Here is a 22,134-nt window from a genome sequence, read left to right on the forward strand (position 1 = left end):
AAGATACCTTCCGAAAAAGCTTGCAAGGTAACTGGCTAAAGCCATTTTACAGAGACACTGAGGCAGTGCAGTTAAAAGATTCAGCCAAAGCCAATGTTGGAGCTTATTACAGAATCCAGGGGCCTTGTACCTGGCTACTGTTAAAAACATACCTTAAAAAAGGTATTTAACGAGGCAAGAAAAATACAAAAATATATGTATATATACACAAGGCATTACTGGGAGATATATCTTCCAGAAAAAGCACGTGGTAATGTTAAGAGATTGAAAAAAGGCCTCTCAGCTGTGCCTAAGATTATCTGGCTGGTCCATAATCTGTGCTATATATGGAGAGGACACTTCGGGATGTTACTAAAGACCACATCACAACCCCAACTATTCTATGCCATCTCAACTCAACTTTGGAAAGTTTATTTTCACATGGCACAAAACTAATACAACCTGATGGATAACAGAAAGCTCTATGTAGAGTAAGGATCAAACGTACCTGTAACATATGCCCACTTCTGGGAACATGTTACACCAGGGAAAACACTGCAGACAAAGTCTCTACAAAGAGCCAACCCATGTCTGTAGGAGTTACGACACAATAAAAAGCTAACAAAGCTGAAGGCAAGCCAACGTCTACAAAGCATCTTTAGTCTGTTTATCCCTCAGCTCTAAATTCAAAAGGGCTAATTAGACAAGGGCATAGCACTAAACCTGTGCTGGATCTTTGCATCTGCACTGCACTGGAGCTAGTAAGACCTTCAACAAATCAGGCCATGAAAAAGTGCAGGACAGCCATATTCCCCTGGCCCTGGACAAGAGCCAGCTCAGGCGGTGAGCTCCCTGCTGAACTGAATATAACAAGGAAGATCCAAGCTGGACACTTACAGAGGCAACACGCTGCCTCTGCATCATCCTTCTCAGAACACCCTGCAGTTCCCACATTACCCATGTGTTTCCATTTTCCAGGGTATCCAGGTAACCCACTACCCCAACTAAGAACTAGGTGACCACATTTAATAAGAATCACCTCTTACTCATCTGCATTAACTCCCGAGCATTTAATGGCCAGTGGAAACACTTTGATTAGTCTTCCAAATCCTGGATTACTGCCCTGAAACACTGATCCATGTTTCTGTTCAACTAGAATGATGTGTCTAAACACCTTCTCAAATATTTGATGAAGTATGGTTACTCAAAGCTCTGCTTTCATTCTGCTGCCTCTCATTCAAAACTGAAATCTGTGTGCCCAAAAGTTAGTCTAATTAAAAGGAAAAAAAAACCCAGCTCCCTAAAGACCTGACCAAATAGCTGACAGCAATTGTTCTGACTGCAGACAAGGCAATCAGTACAAGCAAATGTGTGAACTAAAGTGGGCCTGATGGGGAAAAAGGGAATAACTTTTACTTTACACAACCCTAATTTTCACATAAATAGCTGCAAATAAAACATGAGATTAAATTTAGCCTAAATTCAGAAGGTTATTTACTTCAATTCTGAGGTTCAGGAGTTGTTTTTGTTACTCTCCAGCTTTGAACACAGCTGATAGTGTCAGGTCTAACTGCATTTGAGATCAAGTCACAAAGGGCGGACTTGATCATCACTGCTACTGTGGCTCTCAACAGCGAGTGTCATGCAGTGTTCTAAGATATCTGTCCAATTCCTCCATGCCATGCTGACTTGCACCATATCAGCTCTTAGCAGAAAACTCCTGTTTTAAAATGTGTCCCACCTAAACAAGTCGTATCCAGCTGCGTACAAGATAACCTGATTATGGGAGACACACCTCATGAGTGGAGCACAAGACTACATGGGGACGGTGGATTAGGCTGCTGCTGTATATGGCAGCCAAGAGGCAACAGAAATAAATTGCACACATTTTCTTTTTATATACACAAATGTAACTGCCAGTTCGGCATAGAGGCTAGCAACTTTGAGACTGCACTTTTGAAAATCCACTGTGGAAGAAAAACTTCATCTGAACTACATGGAAAGCAGAAGTCTAATCTCCTCGAATTCAAGAGGAAAGACTTCTTATTTTGCTGACTTTCAACAAGGTTATAACAATTGTATGAATCTCTGAGCAACAGGACACAGATTCTACGTACCATACTTCAGCACCAACTCCAAACACCAGATATTGTTGGGAAGAAAAAAGGGAATAGTACACAAACTGGCATACAAATTCGGATATTTCTTGTAATTCCTGCACAACATACATGTAGTAAAAGTTGGTTAAAAATCTATCTAACAAAGATGGATTAAAGGACTGGAGTATCTAAGAGAGGCTGAGAAACTGGGATTCCTCAGCCTAGAGAGGAAACTGATTGGGGGGAATCTTATCAACACATATAAACAGCTACTGGAAGGGTACAAAGAAGAAAGACACAGACTCTTCTCAGTGGTGCCCAGTGACAGGACAACAGGAAATGGGCACAAATTGAACACAGGAAATTCCACCTCCTCTCCCCTCCACTTTCTGCTTAAGCCTAAGAGATTGTCAAAGCCTGGCAAGGATTTTTCTTTGCTCTTCTTTGTAGCATGGGATGAGCCCCTTCCTGGACTTGCTCTGAATTTTAATCTTTTCTTTTACTATAGGGAGTAAGATATTGGTGTCTGTGATGCATCCAGTGGCAACAGTTCTGAAAAGATCAACAAGAGTTGTCACAAATCAAGAAAATATGATAAATAGGGACAGAGTGAAGAGCCAGAGATGTTTGGTCTAGAGAGAAAACCACAAAGCAATGATAAAAGTCTTCATGTATAAAGCTACAAAGAGGAAAGAAATTAATTATTCTCCATCTCCATGTGGCTAGAGAATAATACGCTTAAACTATAAGGGAGATTTAGGTTAGTCATCAGGAAAAGCTTTCCAACACAAAGACAGTGTTGGAAGAAGTTGCCAGGAAAGTAATAAAAGACTGGCTTAGACACACACCTGTCAGGCAGGTCTGATGTATAATTGAACTAGCTTCAGATCAGAAGATTCTCTGAGGTCCCATCTTTTATAAATACTGTATTTACCATTAAGACTAAATCCTTTTGCACAGGCCCTTAGTTTGTCATTGGAGTCACAGAAAGTGTTTTTATGACCCACAGTATATAGAAATAGAAAATAGAAAAGATGTTCTTTAGACACATTTGAATTAGAGAGATCTCATGGCAATCACAGAAATAATTTGGCTGGAAGGAACCTCTGGAGGTGTGTCGCAAAACTTCTTCCTCAGAGAGAGCTAACATTAAAGTTTGATCAGGTTGCTCATGGCTATGTCCTACTGAGGTTTGAAAATGTCTAAGGATGGAGACTCCACAGCCGTTCTAGCAACCTGCCCCCAACCCTGATGAGGAATAATACTTTCCTTATGTCCCATCACAATTCCCTTTATTTCAGCTTGTGTCATTGCCTCTCCTCCTTTCATTGTGCACTTCTGAGAAGAGTCTGGTTCTGTGTAAGCTCCCTTTAGATTGTAGAAGACTGCTACTAGATCCCTCCTCAGCTGCTTCTTCTCCAGGTTGAACAGGCCCAGGTCCCATAGTTTCTCATAGGTTCCTACAATACCAACATCTGTTCAGCCTCTCCCTTCTCCAGTCCCCTTGCAGAGGAAGCACACCTGCCTGAAAAGTGCTTGCAAAAACCCCTGGGGGGAGACCAATATCCCTTTCCTCAGGTAAAGTTAAAAGACTACAACATATTCCTCAATAGCTTTGCTCTCCTGTTGCATCCCCTCTGATACCTTGCAAGACAAGCTGAAAAGAAATAAAGTCTTACCCAGAAACGCCAACAGCTACCTATCAACAAGAGAGAAATGCAAAAGAAAGGAAGGCATCTGCAAACAAAGCTAAAATGGAAAACCCACTCACCTTCTTGGTGCCCACTCACCTTCTTGGAGGAGAGAGATTTAATTCCCAGTGAATTCATCAAGGAGATACAATTCCCAGTGCTCCTTTTTACATAATCTACAAGTCTATAGAAACACATCATTCACAAAGACCCTTTGCTGACCAAAGACATAGGACAGTCGGACAAACTGTTCCTGTTCTTGGTGATCTGGTTTAAGGAATTACAGTCCCACAAACCAAAGCCCAATATGTGGTAGGTTTCTGTATACAAATTCCAATGTTTTATCTGACTACATACTAATTCAAGGCTATAAAACATTCTTGAATTTGAAAGCTTGTTCTTCTAATAGGGCATCTGAAACAGGCAAACAGTGAATAAGCCGAGCAATCCCTTTTAATTTTAAAAGCAAGGTAAAAAATAATCAAACACAAAGTTCTGTAAAGCAAACAATGACTAGGGAAAGAAAACTGGAACTCCCTTTAACATGTGCAATGCTGCATAGCAAGGCAAGTCAGTTATTAACCAGAGGGTATTTAAAGTCTCTAAAGTGATTTGCCAGATCCTATCTCTGCTGTTTCAGAAACTGTAGCGGGGTGCCTAAGGGTACAGTTTCACAACATCTTAGGCTGAATTAAGACTTGACTGCTACTGTAGAGAATCAGTCCTCCTTCCTTCTCAGCATGGCTACACATTCCTGCTGGGTTAACCTCAGAGAGATAAAACAAGTGAAATGTCATCTTGCAACAGCACAATGGACTTGGACCAAGGCAGAACATGATGTGCAGAGGAGAATCATCTCCAGTATGCACATCTCATACATATTAAAGATGGGAACACCTCCTTTCTTCTCCACTTTCTGAAGGTTAGATGAGACCTGTTCAGTTGGGCTCAGAAAAATCTCACTGACTGAGGGCTAGATCCAAAAATGGACTTATCTGATGTGATGCTCAGGATGCCTTGTTTCATGAACTGTGAAAGAACTAGCCTGCTAGAGCTTCAACACAGTAGAAAAGCCATCAGGTTCCTGCCAGGTCTGTAAGCTAGACTGGCTTGGCAAAGGATATGACAAGTGCCAGAGCTAGGAGCTTGCACAAGGAAAGAAGAGCAACTGTGCAGCTGTGCTTGAGGGTAGGGAAGGGAGAGTTACATTCCTTTGATGACAGTGAGTTAGATCAGCTCAGCTGTAACATGTAATTTCATCTTCAGACACCAAGATGCTGAGCACACATGAAAAAAGCTGTATTTGGGGGAAAAAAGTAAGCAGACGTTTCAATGAAAGCCACTAGTTTAAAGCAGGACATTTATTACTAAGTATTATAAATGTCTTTAAAAAAAAACAAAAAAACAAAAAAAACACACATACATCAGGGTCACAAACATCAGCACTTCAATAAAAATTCCACAATAATTTCAGGCTTGCTGACTGAGTTTCAAAGCACAGCTTACAGGAAACCTTTGAGTACAGCAGGGACAGGACACTTTCCTTTTAAAAGCAGTACCTGTTTCCATTGCAGAGATGGATAGTTTAAGGAAATGCTTAAGGCTGCCCCATCCACACTTCCAGCTTTCAGAGAAAGCTCAACACTTACCCCATCAGCAATGAGCTGGGTTAAAGCCAAGATGAATTTGGCATAAAGCAGAAAACTTGACTTGAAACTGGATATGGCCAGAGTGTTTGTTCTCAGGAAACAAACAAACAAAAAGTTTGAAACAGAACCCAGCCACAAGATTCTTCTTTGAATTAGGGCTGAGAGGATGCCAAAGATCCTCACTGAGAGTGCGAATGAGAAAGGGACCAACTTCCATATCAGGCTTTGGCCACCTGAAGCATTACTTGTAGTGGTCACATGCTGCCCTGCCAGGATACCTAGCAAAAAATAATCTGTTAAAGCAGAACTGACTTAGAATGGGTTTTAACAGGACAAACCTGACAGTATTTCAGGTCACAAAAAGTTAAAATTACACCTAGACACAAAGCCAAGTCAAGTCTCTAAGCATATCATTCTCCAAATCAAACCCATTCTCCAAAAGCCAGAAAGACAATTACTGATCTGTAATACAGAACCATGAAGTTCATTTTACACAGATCATGTCAGATTGAGCTAATTATGTCCACAGAATCTCAGAATTACATATATATATATAAAAATGTGTGTGTGTGTGTGTATATATATATATATATATATATATATAATGTGTTATATTCTTCTAGCATAAGCATAGTCCAACTAGCAGTCTACAGGCCACACACAAGACACTCCCATCCATCTTTCCCTCGCACAACCTGGAGAGCAATTTTCTGGACAGAACATTCTTCCTTAATAGCCAGATAACTCCTCTTCCACATGGCCAGGCACTTAGACCCTGGGAAGAGCAGATGAGGTTATACTCCTGCTTCAACTTACACATGCACACAACCCTCTTCAGAGTACAAACCTGTCAAATTGGTTGGGAGGATTGGGGATGCAAGGCAGGGGGGTAGATGAGGATGGAAGAAAAGAGTCTGAAAACTGAGACTTCTACAGCTGCTGACACTGGATCATCCTGATCTAGGAATTCCAAACCTTTTTGCAACCAAGTATCACCCGAGAAAACTGGCAGTGCTCTGTACCTCTCCTTCTGCGATCTAGTTCTGAGTGGATAAAGACTTGCAACCCTAGCTTTCCCTCCGATGTGTACATGTACTAGTTCTGATGCAAATTATTAGCAAATATAGTTCGCAGTAAGAGACAAATTCTTTAAATATGGGTGTCACTGAAACTGTTCCCCTAAAACCAGACTATTATAGAATCACAGAATAACTAAGAAGGGAAGGGATCTCCAAAGGTCATCTAGTCCAATGCCTGCTCAAAGCAGGTCTAATTAGATCAGGTTGGTCAGGACCATGCCCAGTTGAGTCCAGAACACCTTCAAGGATGGAGATTCCACAACTTCTTTGGTTATGTCAAAACCAACAGAATTTCAGAAACACATCTATAGCAGAGCTGTAGCATCACATATTTTGCTACCAGAATAGTCAGGGATTTTGGCTCACATGTTAAGACTTTTGCAATAGGAGGTCTTAAGAAAAAAAAAATAAAAAGTCTTTGTAATGATCATGTTCCACTCTCTGAATATGCAAATTTCCAATGAAGAGAAAGCAAAATCCTGACTGAGAAGTGAATTCACTAGTATCTTACTGCAGCTCCTACTGAAGGTTTCCCTTATGTTAGGGCCTTCACAGGACATTCTCCTTTGGAGGTACCAAGAGGTGTAATATGGCTTGAACACACATTTCAGCTTTAAAATAGTTCCACCAAAAGTAAATCAGTCTCAATACAAAGAAAACACTGGGAACCAGCTGTCACTCATTCAGGCATTTAAAGAACCTTTAACTTCCTACCAAATGCAGAAAATTTCTAGTTTTAAACCCACCAGAAAGAATTCCTGATATAGAAGTCACTATGGTGACACAAATCTAGACCCAAATTAACACTATCCAATTTATTAACTAAAAATTATAACGAAAGATTGCAAATTATTTTTAAAAAGAAGCTACTTAACCAACTTAGAGGTTAAGCTACAAACAAGTATTTCCAAAAGTGGAGGCAACACATTAAGTGGAAATACCACTCTATCACATATTTCCAGTTTTCAGAGGAGGAAAGAAAGAAGAGAGGAGAGAGACTATGACAGGCCACTTTTCCTGCCATTTTAAGATTCCTTCATATAAATTGGTCAAATGGGATTACATATTAAATGTCAAAATGCTTTGTTGCTTATTTTTCAGACACGAGAAGTTTGTATGTCTGAAAGCTCATTATCGTCTTAACCTTTGTCCGTTTGCTTAATATTAATTTCTGTTATCTGCTAAAATCATCATGGCTACATTAACAATACTAGCATAACTCATTTTAATATTATACTCAAGTCTGAAACTCCCAGATGTTAGACCTTTATACTCATGGCATTTTATTAATAAAAACAAACATTCTTTAATTCAGATGTACAAATTAAAATCTTTATTTCAAATGAGCATTTAACACAGACTGGAAGCTGAAACAAGTCTTAACAGTAACTTACCAGGAAGTCTGTTCATGTTGACCCCTTGAGCAGAAAGTCCTATTCCCATGTACCTTCAAGAAAACAAACAATATATCAGTCAAGCACAGAATGGCCAAGCCACAAGATTTCCTGCAGCAGAAATACAGGTGGAAAAAAAATGGAAACTATTCAATGTAGAACTCAGAAGTCACTAAAGATTTTCCATTGCATTTTTTTCTTGAATCAAAGACAAAATGTTAATCTGGCCTAGTGACTGAGAGCTTTCTGCTCTACAAATACAACTGTTCTTTAGTTCATAATTGGTAAGGAAAGAGAAAGGACCTGAAAATAATCAGCAATTAAATGCCTGTTTTCATATATCAGAAAAACATAAGTATCTATAGGTGATTAACAAAAGAGTAAACAAAATACATCAAAACAGATATCGCTCATGAGAAAAAAGGTCCATATAGCCTTGTACATTGTCTCCAGAAGTTGCCAGCCATGGATGCACAGGATGGCACAAACACATAATTATACTTCCCAAGAACATTCTTTCACTCTCCAACAGATATTATATAGAATTTCCTAAGCAAAAGGTGGTCTTTTTGCATTTAATAATGCAAATAGATTTTTTCCTCCATTAATCCGATCAGTTGCTTTCTGAACCTTTGCAAACTTTTTGAACAGGCAATATCCTGCAGCAGTGAGTTCCAGTTTCATTATTGTCAGTTGCCAATTTCCTTCAGTACTTGCAGTTCCTGAATTAGAAGAGACAGGAATAGCAGTTCTCTGTAAACCTTCCCAAGGACACTCAGGATCTTGAAGTCCTCATTCATGTCCCACTCCCCAATGGTCTCTTCTTGAGGTTGAATACTCCTAGTCTATTCAGTTGTTCCTCATAAGGAAGCCAATCCGTACTTCTAACCATTCTTGCTACACTTATAGTGCTTCTGTATCTTTTTTGATAAGTGTGGGAAAAACAAAACTGCAAACAGCATTCACACCACTAGCATACCATGACTACAGTAGACAACAGTATAACAATGTTCTCCATCTTGTTCTCTATTCCTCCTCTTCTAATCTCTAGCATTCCATTTATTTTTTGACTGTGGATGTGCACTGAGGTGATTTTTCCATGGAACTATCAATCGTAACCCAGAGATCTTGCCCCTACTATCCAAGAGGCAGCTCAGAGACCATTTCTTGCATCAAGTTGGCATTGTTTATTCTGCCCCTACATGAATCATTCTACAGCTATCCAGTCTGAAATGCATCCTCCATTTTATTGCCCAGTCACTCAGTACTATAAGATCATTCTACAGTTCTTCATAGTTGGCCCTTGTTTTTACAGCCTTGGTTAGCTTAGTATCATCAGCAAAAGTTATCATCTCACTATTAACTTCACTTTCAGGTCATTTATTAATGTAGTGAACAGCAGAAGCTTATCACACATCCCTCCAGGAATCCACCGGTGAACAGCTTTGGCCACAAGGAGGAGAGGGGGCATGACACAACACCCCAGGGCCATTCATTTCTCTGCCCTGTTTCCTACCTGTTAACTAATCTTTTTACCAATCATTTAACCACACAAGTACCTTCTCTTTATCCCAAGTTTCCTTAGCCCCCTTAAGAATTGTTGAGTATGGACCTTGTCAAATAGCTTTTGCAAATCCAAGCAGACTAAATCTCACTTACATGTGCATTCAACAGGACTGTAAGTCATGGCCTCTCTCTGCAAAGGCTCTTCTTCCACACTACACAATATATATGCACATACCCATTTTGTTCGTTCTGTTTCTCTTAGCTTGCTTGGTCCGTAGTTCTCTTTATATCCTCTAGAACCAGAGTAACTGGTGCGGTGTTTAGCTTGCTTTCAACTAAATTCCACATTTTTAGGTTGCTCCTCTTTTTGAAATTCAGCAAAACTACAGTTAACGGGGGGGGGGGGGGGCGTTCTTTTTCGTGCAAAGATTTAAATCCAAATACACTACAGCCAGTGTTCTACTGTTCTTTCACAGTATCATTTCTCCTCTTGTGGCTTCGCTGACTACCTCCTCCAGAAAACATTAACCATGTCTAAAACTGTTATTTCAGAACTGTGCCCCAAAATTACATTTCCCCAAGCTATGTGGGTTAAAACTCCTATAGCAACCGTGCTTCCCATCCTTGAGGCCCTCTGACTTCCCTCTGTGTCTCAATCATTGTCACCACCCCAATCAAGCAGGCTGGAAATGGTAATAAACTTTGTTTTTCCTGTTTACACAGGAATTTTAATCCATGGAGATATATGACATATGTTTACCAGATTTGATTCCAAAATCTCTTTAATATATAGCATCACATCTTTACAATCACAGCCAACTTTCTCTTTCCTGGATACTTCACATCTTGGTAATACAACCTTCCTGATTTTAAACATTTGAAACATAGTTCTATAATGCTTTAAATGAAGCAAGTCCCTTCTTTGAACACACACAATTTCAAAAGCATCCCAGCTCGCAGAGAATCTGAATCCCTCTTCCTCAGTCTATTTCCTCAAAAACATGTTAAAAATGTTCCTCCCCACCTCTCTTTCTGGTACTGTGGGAAGTACAAAGGGAGGAAAAAAAACCCTGCAACTGCTACAGCAGAGGTCCTGGTTTTCAGCTGCCTATTTAACAGTTTAAGTTTTGCACACAGAACCTTTTTCCTGCTCTTCCCTATGTTTTCAGTACCACGTGGACCACAGCTCATGCTCAGCACTTCTTACAATATTCAGATGTCAACTTTGCACCTACCAGGCAAGTCATGATGCCCTTCTCCTGCTGCTGTTCTCTTTTAGCTTGCCCCTGGCCTCTAAGGGTTATCTTCAGTGGAAAATGATACATTGCTGTCTTCTGACAGGGAAAACCTATTGCTGGAATCATAGCTCTCTTCACCAGCTTAGTGTTCTCCTGCCAGAAGATTAGGGCCGTTCAAGTTTAAAGCTTCCTGGGGTGAACTCTGACAACTGGGCTAGGCCAGTCTAACGTTCAGCTACAACTAAGGGCCAGTCCAGGTTCTTCTGCTCTCACCATATGTTAATTATGTAATTAGACAAGCACCAGGAAAGTGTCAGTGTTTGATAAATGCGACAGTAAGAAGACCACTGAACTTAGAAAAACTCCAAAAGGGACTTTGGCAGCAGCTATTTCAAGACCAGAAGATTTGAACCTCTCGTGGCATTTGGGGCAAACAAGTTTATCTTAGAACCTCGCCAGTCGCAGAGGACAGATTTCAGGACATTTGGTTGGATCTCCTATTTCTTGCTTAGAAAGATAAAGTAACTAAGGAGATTCATGAGCATTTACAAGATACCTAGGATATACATTATCACCTAGCAAATCTTACATGCTCCACATCAGTGCTAAAAGCCTACAGCCTCTCTACAAAAAGAAGAGCTCAAGGCACTATGCTTGTTGAGACAGAACGTGAGACACTCCAATAAAACAGAGCTTGGACACAGCACCTGCAGAAACGCAAATAAATGCCCTGTTTTATTTTGCACTGCCCCGAGTTCTAGGACACTGGCACCAAACACCTACTTCCTAGAGTAGTGGCCCTAAGTTTTTAGATCTGACTGTCCCCACTCCCAAGATAATCCTCATCTTGCTTAGTCATGATGAAAGGAGCTCAAGGACACCCCCTTCTCTACCACAGACTAAACAAGCTCCACCAACACAAACAGGGATCATTTCACCTGCACTAAGGGAACTATCAGCCAAAGGACACCTGGCATCTGTATGTGCTCCCTGAAGTAAAGATTAGAGGCTGCCACGATTCATCCTAAAAAGAGACATCTCAGAGGTTTAGGCTGCCATGTGCCCTAGAGCAGACAGGCAAGATGTAACAAAAGAGTGAAGTGGGAAGGATTTATTCAAAATTAAGTCCTGCCTAGCCTACAATATGTCTTGAGGTAGAAAGCTCAAAGATAAATACCAGCACTGTTCCAAAAGATTTGTGAACTGGGCAGAAATATGGCAGGAATTTGGGGGTTTCATCCCAAAACATTAATTTTCAAAAAACTATAGGGATGAAAGAACTGTTCTCCTGACTCTGTAACCCAGTAAAAGCAGAAAACCTGTTTCACCTGAGGAGGGATGTGATCACTTTTAGCACCTTTATTCCAGAGTCCAAATGGGAGGACATTCTTTGGTCTTTGGCCTATGAAGTCCAGACGTTTCCTTTGAAATGCATCTGAACTGTGATGTGACAGTGCCATGGCAACTGATAGCTAAGACAACGGCATCTAGTCACTATTCTGATCTTACATATGAGTGAAAGTGTTCAGCTTTTTTATGAATTGAGATCACTTGCCAGCCTCCAATTCTCTGTTATGACAGAAAATATGAGCTGCAAAACACTCTTATCCAAGGTGAGAGTAGGACCCTCCAACACCCTCACTATCATGAGAAGACGAGAAGAACGTGAAGCAATGTAGGCAGATTACCACTTCTGAAGCCCAGACATGTTTTGATAAGGGCCTTCACCATAACATCTTAAAGAAATTGTCTTGGGATAAAAAGAAAGATTAGTAACTGGTTAAACAGTAAAAGACCAAGTGTAAGAAAAATGTTTGTAGGAACGCAGATACGAGGTAAAGACATCACATCACAGGCTCAGAGCAAATACCTGTGACTCAGGTAAGCCAACAAGATTAAAAAAAAAAAAAAAAAAAAAAGACCAACACGATTAAACAGTATGATAAAAGGAGAATTACCCAACCAAACACATCCTCATTTGCATTAATACGAGTGCAGCCAGCAGGTCAAAGGAAGGGATTTTTACATTATGCCCTCTATTCAGCACTTGTGAGTCTATACCTGGAGTACCATGTTCAGTTTTGGGCTCTGCAGTACAAGAAAGACGGTGACAAACTGGAGTGAATCCAGTAGAGGCCACCAAGACAGTCAGGAGGCTTGAGCCATGGCTCAAGTATGAGCATAGGCTGAGGGAAATGGGTTTGTTCAGACTTAAGAACAAAAGGCAAAGGGCAGATTCTATTGCTGTCTACAACTACCTAATGGGAGGGTACAGGGATGATGGAACTAGACTTCTCAGACAGGCACACTAAAAGGATAACCAACAACAGACACAAGTTGTAACAAAGAAAATGCCACTTACGCATTATGAAAAAAATTTTCACCATGAGGGTGATCAAACATAGGAACGGTGGCCCAGAGAAACTACTGAATCTCCATCCTCAGAGATGCACAAAACTTGACTGGACATTGCCCTGAGCAGTTCGACCTAACTTTGAAGTTGGCCCAGCTTTGAGTGGTGAGTTGGACTGGATGACCTCCAGAGATCTTTTCCAACCTAAATTATTCAACGATTTTTTTTGACTCCAAGGCCATTTGGTTTACAGCCAATGAACTCTTGGGTAGCAGTGCATAATGCAGACTGTGACATGAGAGGCACATATACCCCAAGCTATCCAACCAGCTGACCCCAGCTTTCTCCCTAGTCATCAAAGAAAATGGATCATCCAGGAAAAGCTGGTCCATGAAGAATTCACAGAATACCCCTGAATTCACAAACAAAAAATACCAAAATGTCTGCTATCTGGCACGCAGCAGTGAGTTCTTTAGCCGTTTGACTGAAGGTCTCCTGAACGTAGTGCCCACTAGAGTAAGAGCAAGGAAGAAGGTTCTGCTCTGATATAGAGATCTCTAGGATGAAGCAGACTAACAGAAAGCATTATGTGATCTGATTCTTCTGGATCCCTTTAAATAAAAATAAAAATAAAAACACTTTTTCCACTGGAATCAAGACTTGTTAAACAAACATTACACCCACAGTTAATAGCTCAGCTACTTCATTCTTTAGAACTCTTGAATGAAGATCAGATGACCCTAATGATTTGTCCCATTTTAGTGATAAATAATGTTGCTGTATCAATCCTTCAACAGGAGCCAGATATTCTTTTAAAAACAAAGTTGGGAGCCTCTGAACATTCTTCCACAATGAGCACATTTGCAAAATAATTTGTTTTTCAACCATGACCCTACCTTTTCTGAGCTCTTCATAAAACATTTCCTTAATAACCTCTTGCCCTTGCAGACTTTTTGGCTTGCTTTCCACCCCTGATGTTTTGGGAGGGAAAAATATTCTTCTTTGATATTTTAGACCTTAGGCCAAACATTCCTAAGTCTTTTTGCTCAGCTTTAATGTGCTTTTACACTTAACTTGACAAAATTTGTTCTTTCCATTTTTCTCACCTAATAAAACTTTTGCTTTTGGAGGGCGCATCCCTATCCTCTCTTACTCTAGTGTCCAATTATGTCAGCTGTTGAGTCTTTTTAATAGTTCATATGCATTTGCTCTAATCCTCCAATATCATGTCTCTTTAAACTATCTCCATACCACCTGAAAGCATTTTACCTTTCTGATTGCATCTTTTAATTAGCTTTTTTAACAAGCTTCCTCAATCTATATAGCTCTTTTTTTTTGTTTTTTTTTTTTTTGTAGTGATTCTTGGAGGATTTTAAACATATACTTATGGTCAGAGCTGCAGAACAACTTATAAACAAGAGTATTTTTGAAGCACATCTCTTGCACTGTTCAGAGCATGAGTCAGAAGTTACATTCCCTCTCATGAGTTCCCTGACTAGTGTCTCTGAAGCAGTCATTTATGGTGTTTAAAAATTTAGTCTCAGTATCATGCTCTGACATGACATAAACACAATCTATAAAGGACAAACTAAATTTTAAGGGTGTGTTTATAATCTGCCAGGCATGATATGGAAGATTTTTCCCTATATCTCCAGGGTGCACTCTAGCTCTTCCTCAACACCTTCTTAGAGCATTTGCAATTCTCATTTCTATTCCTACCAAGCCTGAAACACTCTGCTGCTTAAGAGTTTTCCTTGCTACACACTGTTTTTTGCTGTTTTGATCTCTTTTCAACCGTGTCTGCTAGTAGTGAGGACTACAGTCCACTGTTAGAACTACATTCCAGGTCTACATTGCATCAGAGAGCAGTGAGAAGTGCCACCTCTTCCAGTTGTTCAACCCTCAGATGAACTGTGATCCAGAGTTCAAGGTCCCTAATTGTTTGAACATACAATAAAGGCACCCACTAAGCCTGGACCAGTAATACCAGAGCACTGGGACCTGGCTTTGGTAGTCTTGGAGACACTTAATACAGAACTCTTATAGAGCAGACCACTCAATTACTGTGGCAAAATGATCCCCACTACCTTCACCAAATCACATTAGCAAGTCCAAGATTTCCTGGATTTGCTGGTTGCAGCCAAATTTTGCTCGATGAGCAGGGCATGCCTCTCAGTGTAGGGAACATTTCTTGTGTCCTGATCTATCTGGCTGAGCTGAAGCTGAAACATCTTAAAACTGTGCTCACTTTGTCTCCTCGAGCGCAGCTTTGTCATGTGTTGATGTCAGCTTCTTTAGTTTCAGCATCATACAGCCCAGCTCCCTTGGCATAGGGCCATTTGTCAATTCTGCCTTCTTACTGCCTGAGGGTGCTTTTCTGTTCCTCTGTCTCTATTCCTGTTGCTGTTGACATTGTTGACATTAGCACACCTGGAATTTAACAGAGAGAGTGGACACCACTTGTGCACACATCCTTGGCACCTAGCTTCATCAGCATCATGGCTGCAGCACTTTGATGGGGTCCCTTCTGTCTCAACCCCTCGATGCACAATGACACAACGCAGTCATTGCAGTGTATTGGTCACCATTCTGGTGACCCCACTGAGCAAACTGTTGGAAATTATAACAAATAACATAATTACTGGATACAGATTAAATAGATCATCTCCCACCTCAGATTATCCTGGTTAATTTTATAATTTTCTATGCAAAGATCCACCCTCCCTTTTTTCTGTACTACAGCAAGTCCCATTCACATAACCAAGAGCAAAAACACATATAATAGTATTTTTCCTTTTCTGGACACCTTTAAATTAGGGTTGTAAGCTTGTATTTTTACAGAAAGCAAGTACTACAAATCCAGAATCTCTAAATTAAGATTACATGTTAGTCTAGATAATACAACACTATTAAATGTGTTACTGCAAAAAATGAAAATGACCACAAGCCTCTCCAGTTCACATAATTTTGCTCTTCAGCTTCTGCTTCCACTTAAGGTTTAAGACAAACTTTAAAACAGTAGCATGATGACTGCAGAGCTATGCACTGAATTTGCAGACAACCTGAAACAAAATACATGTCTCTCACTATGCTGGATATCAACTCCACAGCCTACAGCTTATATCCAAAACTTTACATTGTCACTTACTTGATTGCTGGTTATTATTTCTGAAGATGCCAGCAAGTTTGTTTTTGCCATGTACTATCAATTAATGTATAGTATATATAAACCTGCACAAAGTTTGTATGCCTACACCATTATGGTTTTGGAGGTTTCAGGTGTGGACAGACTCCATGTGGAGTATTCTTTAACTGGAGTCAATTTTTGAGGAATTCAAGGAACCTCCTGGAAGGGGAAGCACAGCTGCTGAAGCACTGATACAGCAGTACAAGAGAAATGTAAGAAACATTAGCACCTAATTTCAAACAGCAAAAAAAACTTATACATAAAAGCTTTGGGGTACATTATGTTTAAGTCCATGATCCATCGCATATAATAATATACCTTAAAGGCCAGGCACAAGAGAGCTCATGAAAATATCCTTTCAGCAGTGAACACTGAATGTCTGGAAGAACCCTATCCACATGATTCAATAATGCTGCACCACAGTAGATCAATTCTAAGTAGTCACAGCAGAAAAACACACAAAAATACACCCAAACACATGACAGTGATTCAGTCAGAACAGTCTTGTCTCCACTTATCTGCAACCTACACAGTTACCATAGCACCAAATTTTTTTCAGACTTCTGTTGTACCCCAGCCCTGCCCAGAGCATACTGGTTGCTTTTTTAAATTTTAACAGGCTAAATCAGCCATACTTAACACCAGTTAACATCAACTTAGAAGGCTATACTTTGCCCCTTTTCTTGATGCACTGGCTCTCCTTGACCACAGCAGGTGACTGAAGAACCTTACTAACAAGTTAGAGTTCCAGAAGATGCTGGCACCACACACGCTTCTGCACAACACATGACCAGCAGGACTGCCAGCATTTTCCCCTGTGTCTTCCAGCACTTTGAGCATGGCAAGAGTAAGTGCAAAGAGACAAAGCTTTTTGGTGGGGACCCAGAAGGCAATCCCCTCCCAGTCTCCCCATTCTCCGAGTACTTCAGCAGCAAACATCAGCACATCTGCTACTCCAGCAGGATGACATCTAACTAGAACAGCGTTAGCTTCTGGCTCCGAATAGAACTTGTAGTGGATTTAGCAGTGCAGACATTTTCAATGTTGCAATTTAAATTGGTATTAAAAAAAAAAAAAAAATAATCAATTTTTACCTCTGCCAATAAAAGAGTTCCCCTGGAAAAGAGAGAGAAAGACTGAAAATGATGACTGTGCATCTAAATTAATGCTTTAAGTCCTACTGATGAAAGAAAAAAAAAAAATCAAGCTGACTTGATGTAGTACTCACTCAGCCAAGAAGCACTATACATTTGTCACTGGTCAGAAATTATCCAAAAAGCCACAAGGACAGTTATTTCACAGGAGTGACATTTGAGTAACTTAAAGCTTCTCTTAAAGAGGCTGTTTTAAGTGCTATATAGTCACAGAAGTAGAGAAGTTCATTGATGGCTGCAATTGGTTTCTTTGCATTTCAACAAAAGGAAATTCTGTATTTGGGCATACCAGCTCAATTAAGAATTTTAGTAGTTGATCATACCATATTAATCTTCTTAAATGATTTAGATGAAAAGGTTTAACTTTTTGACATGTAGACTTTGGGTTATCTTGGACTGATATATCAGTACAACACTTATCTGGAGAATTTTCCTATACCTTGAGATTTACTCTGCACTGGGAAGGCTTGTAGACAAAAGTTATCTTTTAGCCAGCAAGCTGGACACATCCTTTAGACACAAACTGACCAACTCTGACCCCTTGTACAAACACACCTCAATGAGAAGTCTTCATCTGACACACAATCAATATCTATAGGCCAGGCATCACTGTAGGACTCCCACTGACACATACAATGTCCACAGCTGTAACTCCTAACATACAGACCCACCATAATGACATTTCAGCATCACTTCAGTGATCCCATCATGTCATCGATTCACAACTGAAGAGCTACACAGTAGGTCACATAGCTTATCTGATTGCTCCTAATCAGGTATAAACAAGCCTTATGATAACATCTGGAAGACTTCAGAGAACAGGATGCTAGAATTTCCAGATCCCAAAGGCTAGATTACAAAAAATAATAATAATAAATAAAATAAAATAAAAAAATTCACATGGTTAAGATTTACCCAGATCTGAATCCCAATCTTTTATTCTCCACCCCTCAAACTCCTACTTCAAGCCTCTAACTCCCTAGACCAGAAAGTCAAACTCCTGCCTTTACTATTTGCTGTAAAAACCAACTTTGCATACCCATTACAGAAGCTGCATTGACTGCTGGATGGATGTTTACCTGCTGCACTCACAGTTTCTTCCTGTTTGGTTCTACTTGTCCTGACATTCACACCAGCTAGTGGCCAGAGAATGGGAAAGGCTTAGTTAGACTCAGGATCTACTATTTACACTTACCTGTAGCAGGACTGCTCTTTCCCATTCCAGAACTCCACATGCTGCATAAAGCTAGTCAAATGAATCCAGGGATCCAGTGACCAACAGTGCCTGACATGTGGACCTCAAGATGGCAGAGAGGTGGCAACCTTTTCTGGGGCTTTGCCCTCAGAGGTATCCCCCAAGAAAGCACAGATCAAAGCTGCATATGGCATCACAGCTCCTTCCTATCACACCACCCACCTTACCCATCTGACACATCAGAAAAAAGACATCCAGAATGAACTGAGAACTAGAGATGCTGCCAAGCAACACTTTGGAGTATGGCTGAGATGCAAGAAGCTTGCATGTTCTCTGCCAGAGGTGCACAGTTATAATGGTCTTTGTAAATAACTGCACTCAAGATTTGTCAAGTTCTAGGTCCTTTTGTTTGTTTTTTTAACTTATAAGATATGCATACATTGCTGAGCATTCAGTTTCCCCTTCCCACTGGCTTTTGAAGCGTTTGTCCAAGGTATAAATAGGATGAGCTGATTTTCAGTTCCCAATACCAGGTTTAAGGCTGTAAGCCTGCCTTAAAGATCTCACAGTCCAAACCATATGGATTCTTGAGAAGTCAGAGGAAAAACACCCAGAAGGGAAATCCATCCATGTGACAAGCAATCCTCAGAGTCAAAAGAACAAACGTAATGCTCAGAGAGCCTGCCAAACAGTCAGTGTAAGAAAAGTTTTTTGGCTAGTCTAGAGCTACTTTATGCAAGTAACCCACAGAAATACTTGGGAGCTCAGCACAAAAGTTGAAAACAGACCGGCCTGACAGCAAGTAGCTAACACAGAAATTCTACCACTTCCATCTACCCTGCTTCTCAAGTGCAGGAATAAAGTACTTACTAGGCAGTGGGAAGAAAGAAAGGACAGAGGAAAACACAGCAACAGCAACAGAACTTGCATATACCCATATTTGATATCCTTCAGTATTAAGGTTCCTGGAGCAAAAATCATCTCCCTGAGTGGCTGGAAAGCACCCAGCACTTAGAAGGCATTGCCATATGCAAAATAAATAAGAGTGGAGCAGAAGGAGGGAGAAAGCAGTTACTCCACAGCCATAACAGGACCAGAGCAGTACACTATATACAAAGAAGGAAGCATTTCTTTACCCAAAAAGCTGTAGACTTTCTCTAAGGATCTTAAAAACAGCATTTGTCTCAAATGCTAGTGCTGACAATTAGCAAAGCAGAGGCGTTCTCATGAAAAGAGAGGGACCAGTTTGCCTTCTTTATTTCTTAATCTGTTGAAAGGTATCGAGTCAGGATGGTGAAATGACCCAAGTCTCTCCTCTTCTAAGTGCCTGTGAAGCTTACCTAGTAGGTAGACAAGATTCATCCTATCCGAAAGATGGGGAAATGAAGGCAGAAAAACACACAGCATAACCATAACACGTTGGTTACCAGCTAATTGTCACAAGCCTAGAATTCTTCTTTACTATGCCAGTTACACACTGAGAAAGTAGCCTCTCCTAGAACATGCTTTAGTACACATACTTAGATAGACTCTGGCCCCAAAGTTAAGAGTGGTTAAAAAAACAGAGCCATTAAATAACTTGTTCGGTAGGCCATTACTTCTAGTAAAGCAGCATTTCCTCCATCAGTTAGTGAACTAACAATATCACTACTACATGATAGAAATTCCTGGGATTGGTATATTATTACATGGGCCAGTCAAGACTAAGTGACTCAGCTGAGTGACGAGTTAAACAAGGGATGTTTTTCTCATCCAGAAATGGGTTTGTGATTCAAAGGTTTACTGCATCCTGCAATCATTTTTATTCCTTCATAAAAGATAACCACATCTATCTGGTAGAAATCCGGTCCTGCCAGCTATCTTGCACCCCACTCTTTCAGCACATGCACAGTTAAGCCTAAAATAAGCCAAATTACTAAATTAGAGATTAATAATACATCCCATCACACTGATAGCATTTCAGAGGCTTTTGCAGTTTCTTTTGCAAAGCTTTAAACTGTTATTCTTGTTGTCCAAGGTGGACCCAGAACTCATGCCATGCTTAAAGAGTGGAAAGAAATGACAAGCCATATAAACTTAATATCTGAAACTTCATATTCTTCCAGCTGCGATGGGGGGAGGGGGGGGAATGTTATTTCAATACACTGAAAACCAAGTCTAGCTTTACACCTGTTAAAAAATTACCCATTGTACATAAAATACCAGATTCCAACTCTCCAACTCCTCAGTCGAACAACAAATATTTTGAAACTATATCACACTGGAATATAATGAATTTCTAACATGGAAGGAGTACTGTTTTCATATGTGGATATTGTGCTGTTCTGTAACAATGCTTCAGAAATAGCACTGACTGGCTCCAGAAAGAATCCCAATTCCCCAAGCAGAGGTCAGTAAAAACAAATAATGCAAGATTGAAAAGAAACAGATAAAGGCAGAAAATAAAATTCTTAAAAGCTTATTAAAAACAAGTATCCTGAGGCATAGAGGAGTCCACTGCACATTAGCCTGAAGAGCAGTGGAGAAGTTCTGAAAAAACAAATGAGCAGTGGAGAAGGTGAGCGATCAGAACAAAATTAGAGTCAGTAACATGGTAACAGAACACATTATCTCAGCCCATTCACGAGTAAAGGCTGCCAAAACTACAGACAGAAGAATAAAAACTTTTTCCCTGGACCAAGGCATCAGATTCCTAGCTCCCTCAAAATTTTAGAATCATGTTTAGAATCATGTCATAAAAACAGACTACCATAAAATGAGAACTGGTGTCTGTCAGCCATAGGGAAGGTCAAATCTGTCCCTTCTCTGGAGGAGTTATCTTCAGGAACAGAAACAACTGATGAGATATATTAACAATATATTTAGGAATATGGAAAGATAGAAGATAAAGATCAGAGATGACTACTTAACTTCAGCACCATTTAAGAAAGAAAAGGCATAATACAAGCCTATCGAGGCTGAAATCACTCTGTTGGGATCTGCCCAGAATGACTCCACCATAAACACTGTCACATCCAAAATGATCCCAAACACTGCAATGTACAGTGGTCAAGACCAACTGCCTTGCAAATGTATCTGAAGCTAAGGTGTCCTGCTAAGCTAGTTTTCTAGCTTTAGACTTCCAGTTCCGACAGCTGACTTCTCATCTAAGTCAGCTGGTATTCAATAAAGTTCACATAAACCACATCAGTGGCAATGGTGAATTCAGTTTGGGAACAGCATAAAGCGTCACTGATGTTAATTCACTGATTATTCGTTCTGCTTGCACCCAGTTGAACAAGTAGGATTTTTGTTCAGTTTGTCCTGCTGATTAACTAAGCATACTTCCAAACACACAGTTCAGCATTGCTGAAATTTTTTATCTCATATATTAAGGAAGTTAAACAGGATTCCATGACCATATGGATTTAGAGTGCATGACTGCCAGTTTAAGCAACATGACATTTTTCCTGGAATAAACAAAGTCTACAAAATAATAAAGAAAGATACTAGAGATACAGCAAATATCTAACAGAAAGATATCTTTGAACCTATGAAAGGAGGATTTACTTGCTAACACAGGATTTCATGAAATCTTGGAGAAAATGAAGTCTCTTCAATAGATACCTGT

General features: G+C 40.1%; 1 protein-coding gene across 9 annotated transcripts in view; it reads right to left on the reverse strand.

Annotated features, from left to right (window-relative positions):
• RANBP10 (RAN binding protein 10) overlaps positions 1 to 22,134 on the reverse strand; it is a 93,156-nt gene that overhangs the window by 61,743 nt on the left and 9,279 nt on the right. For all 9 annotated transcript variants that reach the window (XR_003256586.1, XR_003256582.1, XR_003256585.1 and 6 more), the window contains exon 3: positions 7,892 to 7,944. Coding sequence is in view for 2 of the 9 variants with exons in the window: in XM_026085405.1 (XP_025941190.1) it covers positions 7,892 to 7,944 (53 nt within the window). In the remaining 7 variants the exon portion in view is untranslated. The remainder of the gene's footprint in view (positions 1 to 7,891; positions 7,945 to 22,134) is intronic.

The sequence above is a fragment of the Apteryx rowi genome, unplaced genomic scaffold (genome assembly GCF_003343035.1).
Source record: "Apteryx rowi isolate R43461 unplaced genomic scaffold, aptRow1 scaffold_668, whole genome shotgun sequence".
NCBI lineage: Eukaryota > Metazoa > Chordata > Aves > Apterygiformes > Apterygidae > Apteryx > Apteryx rowi.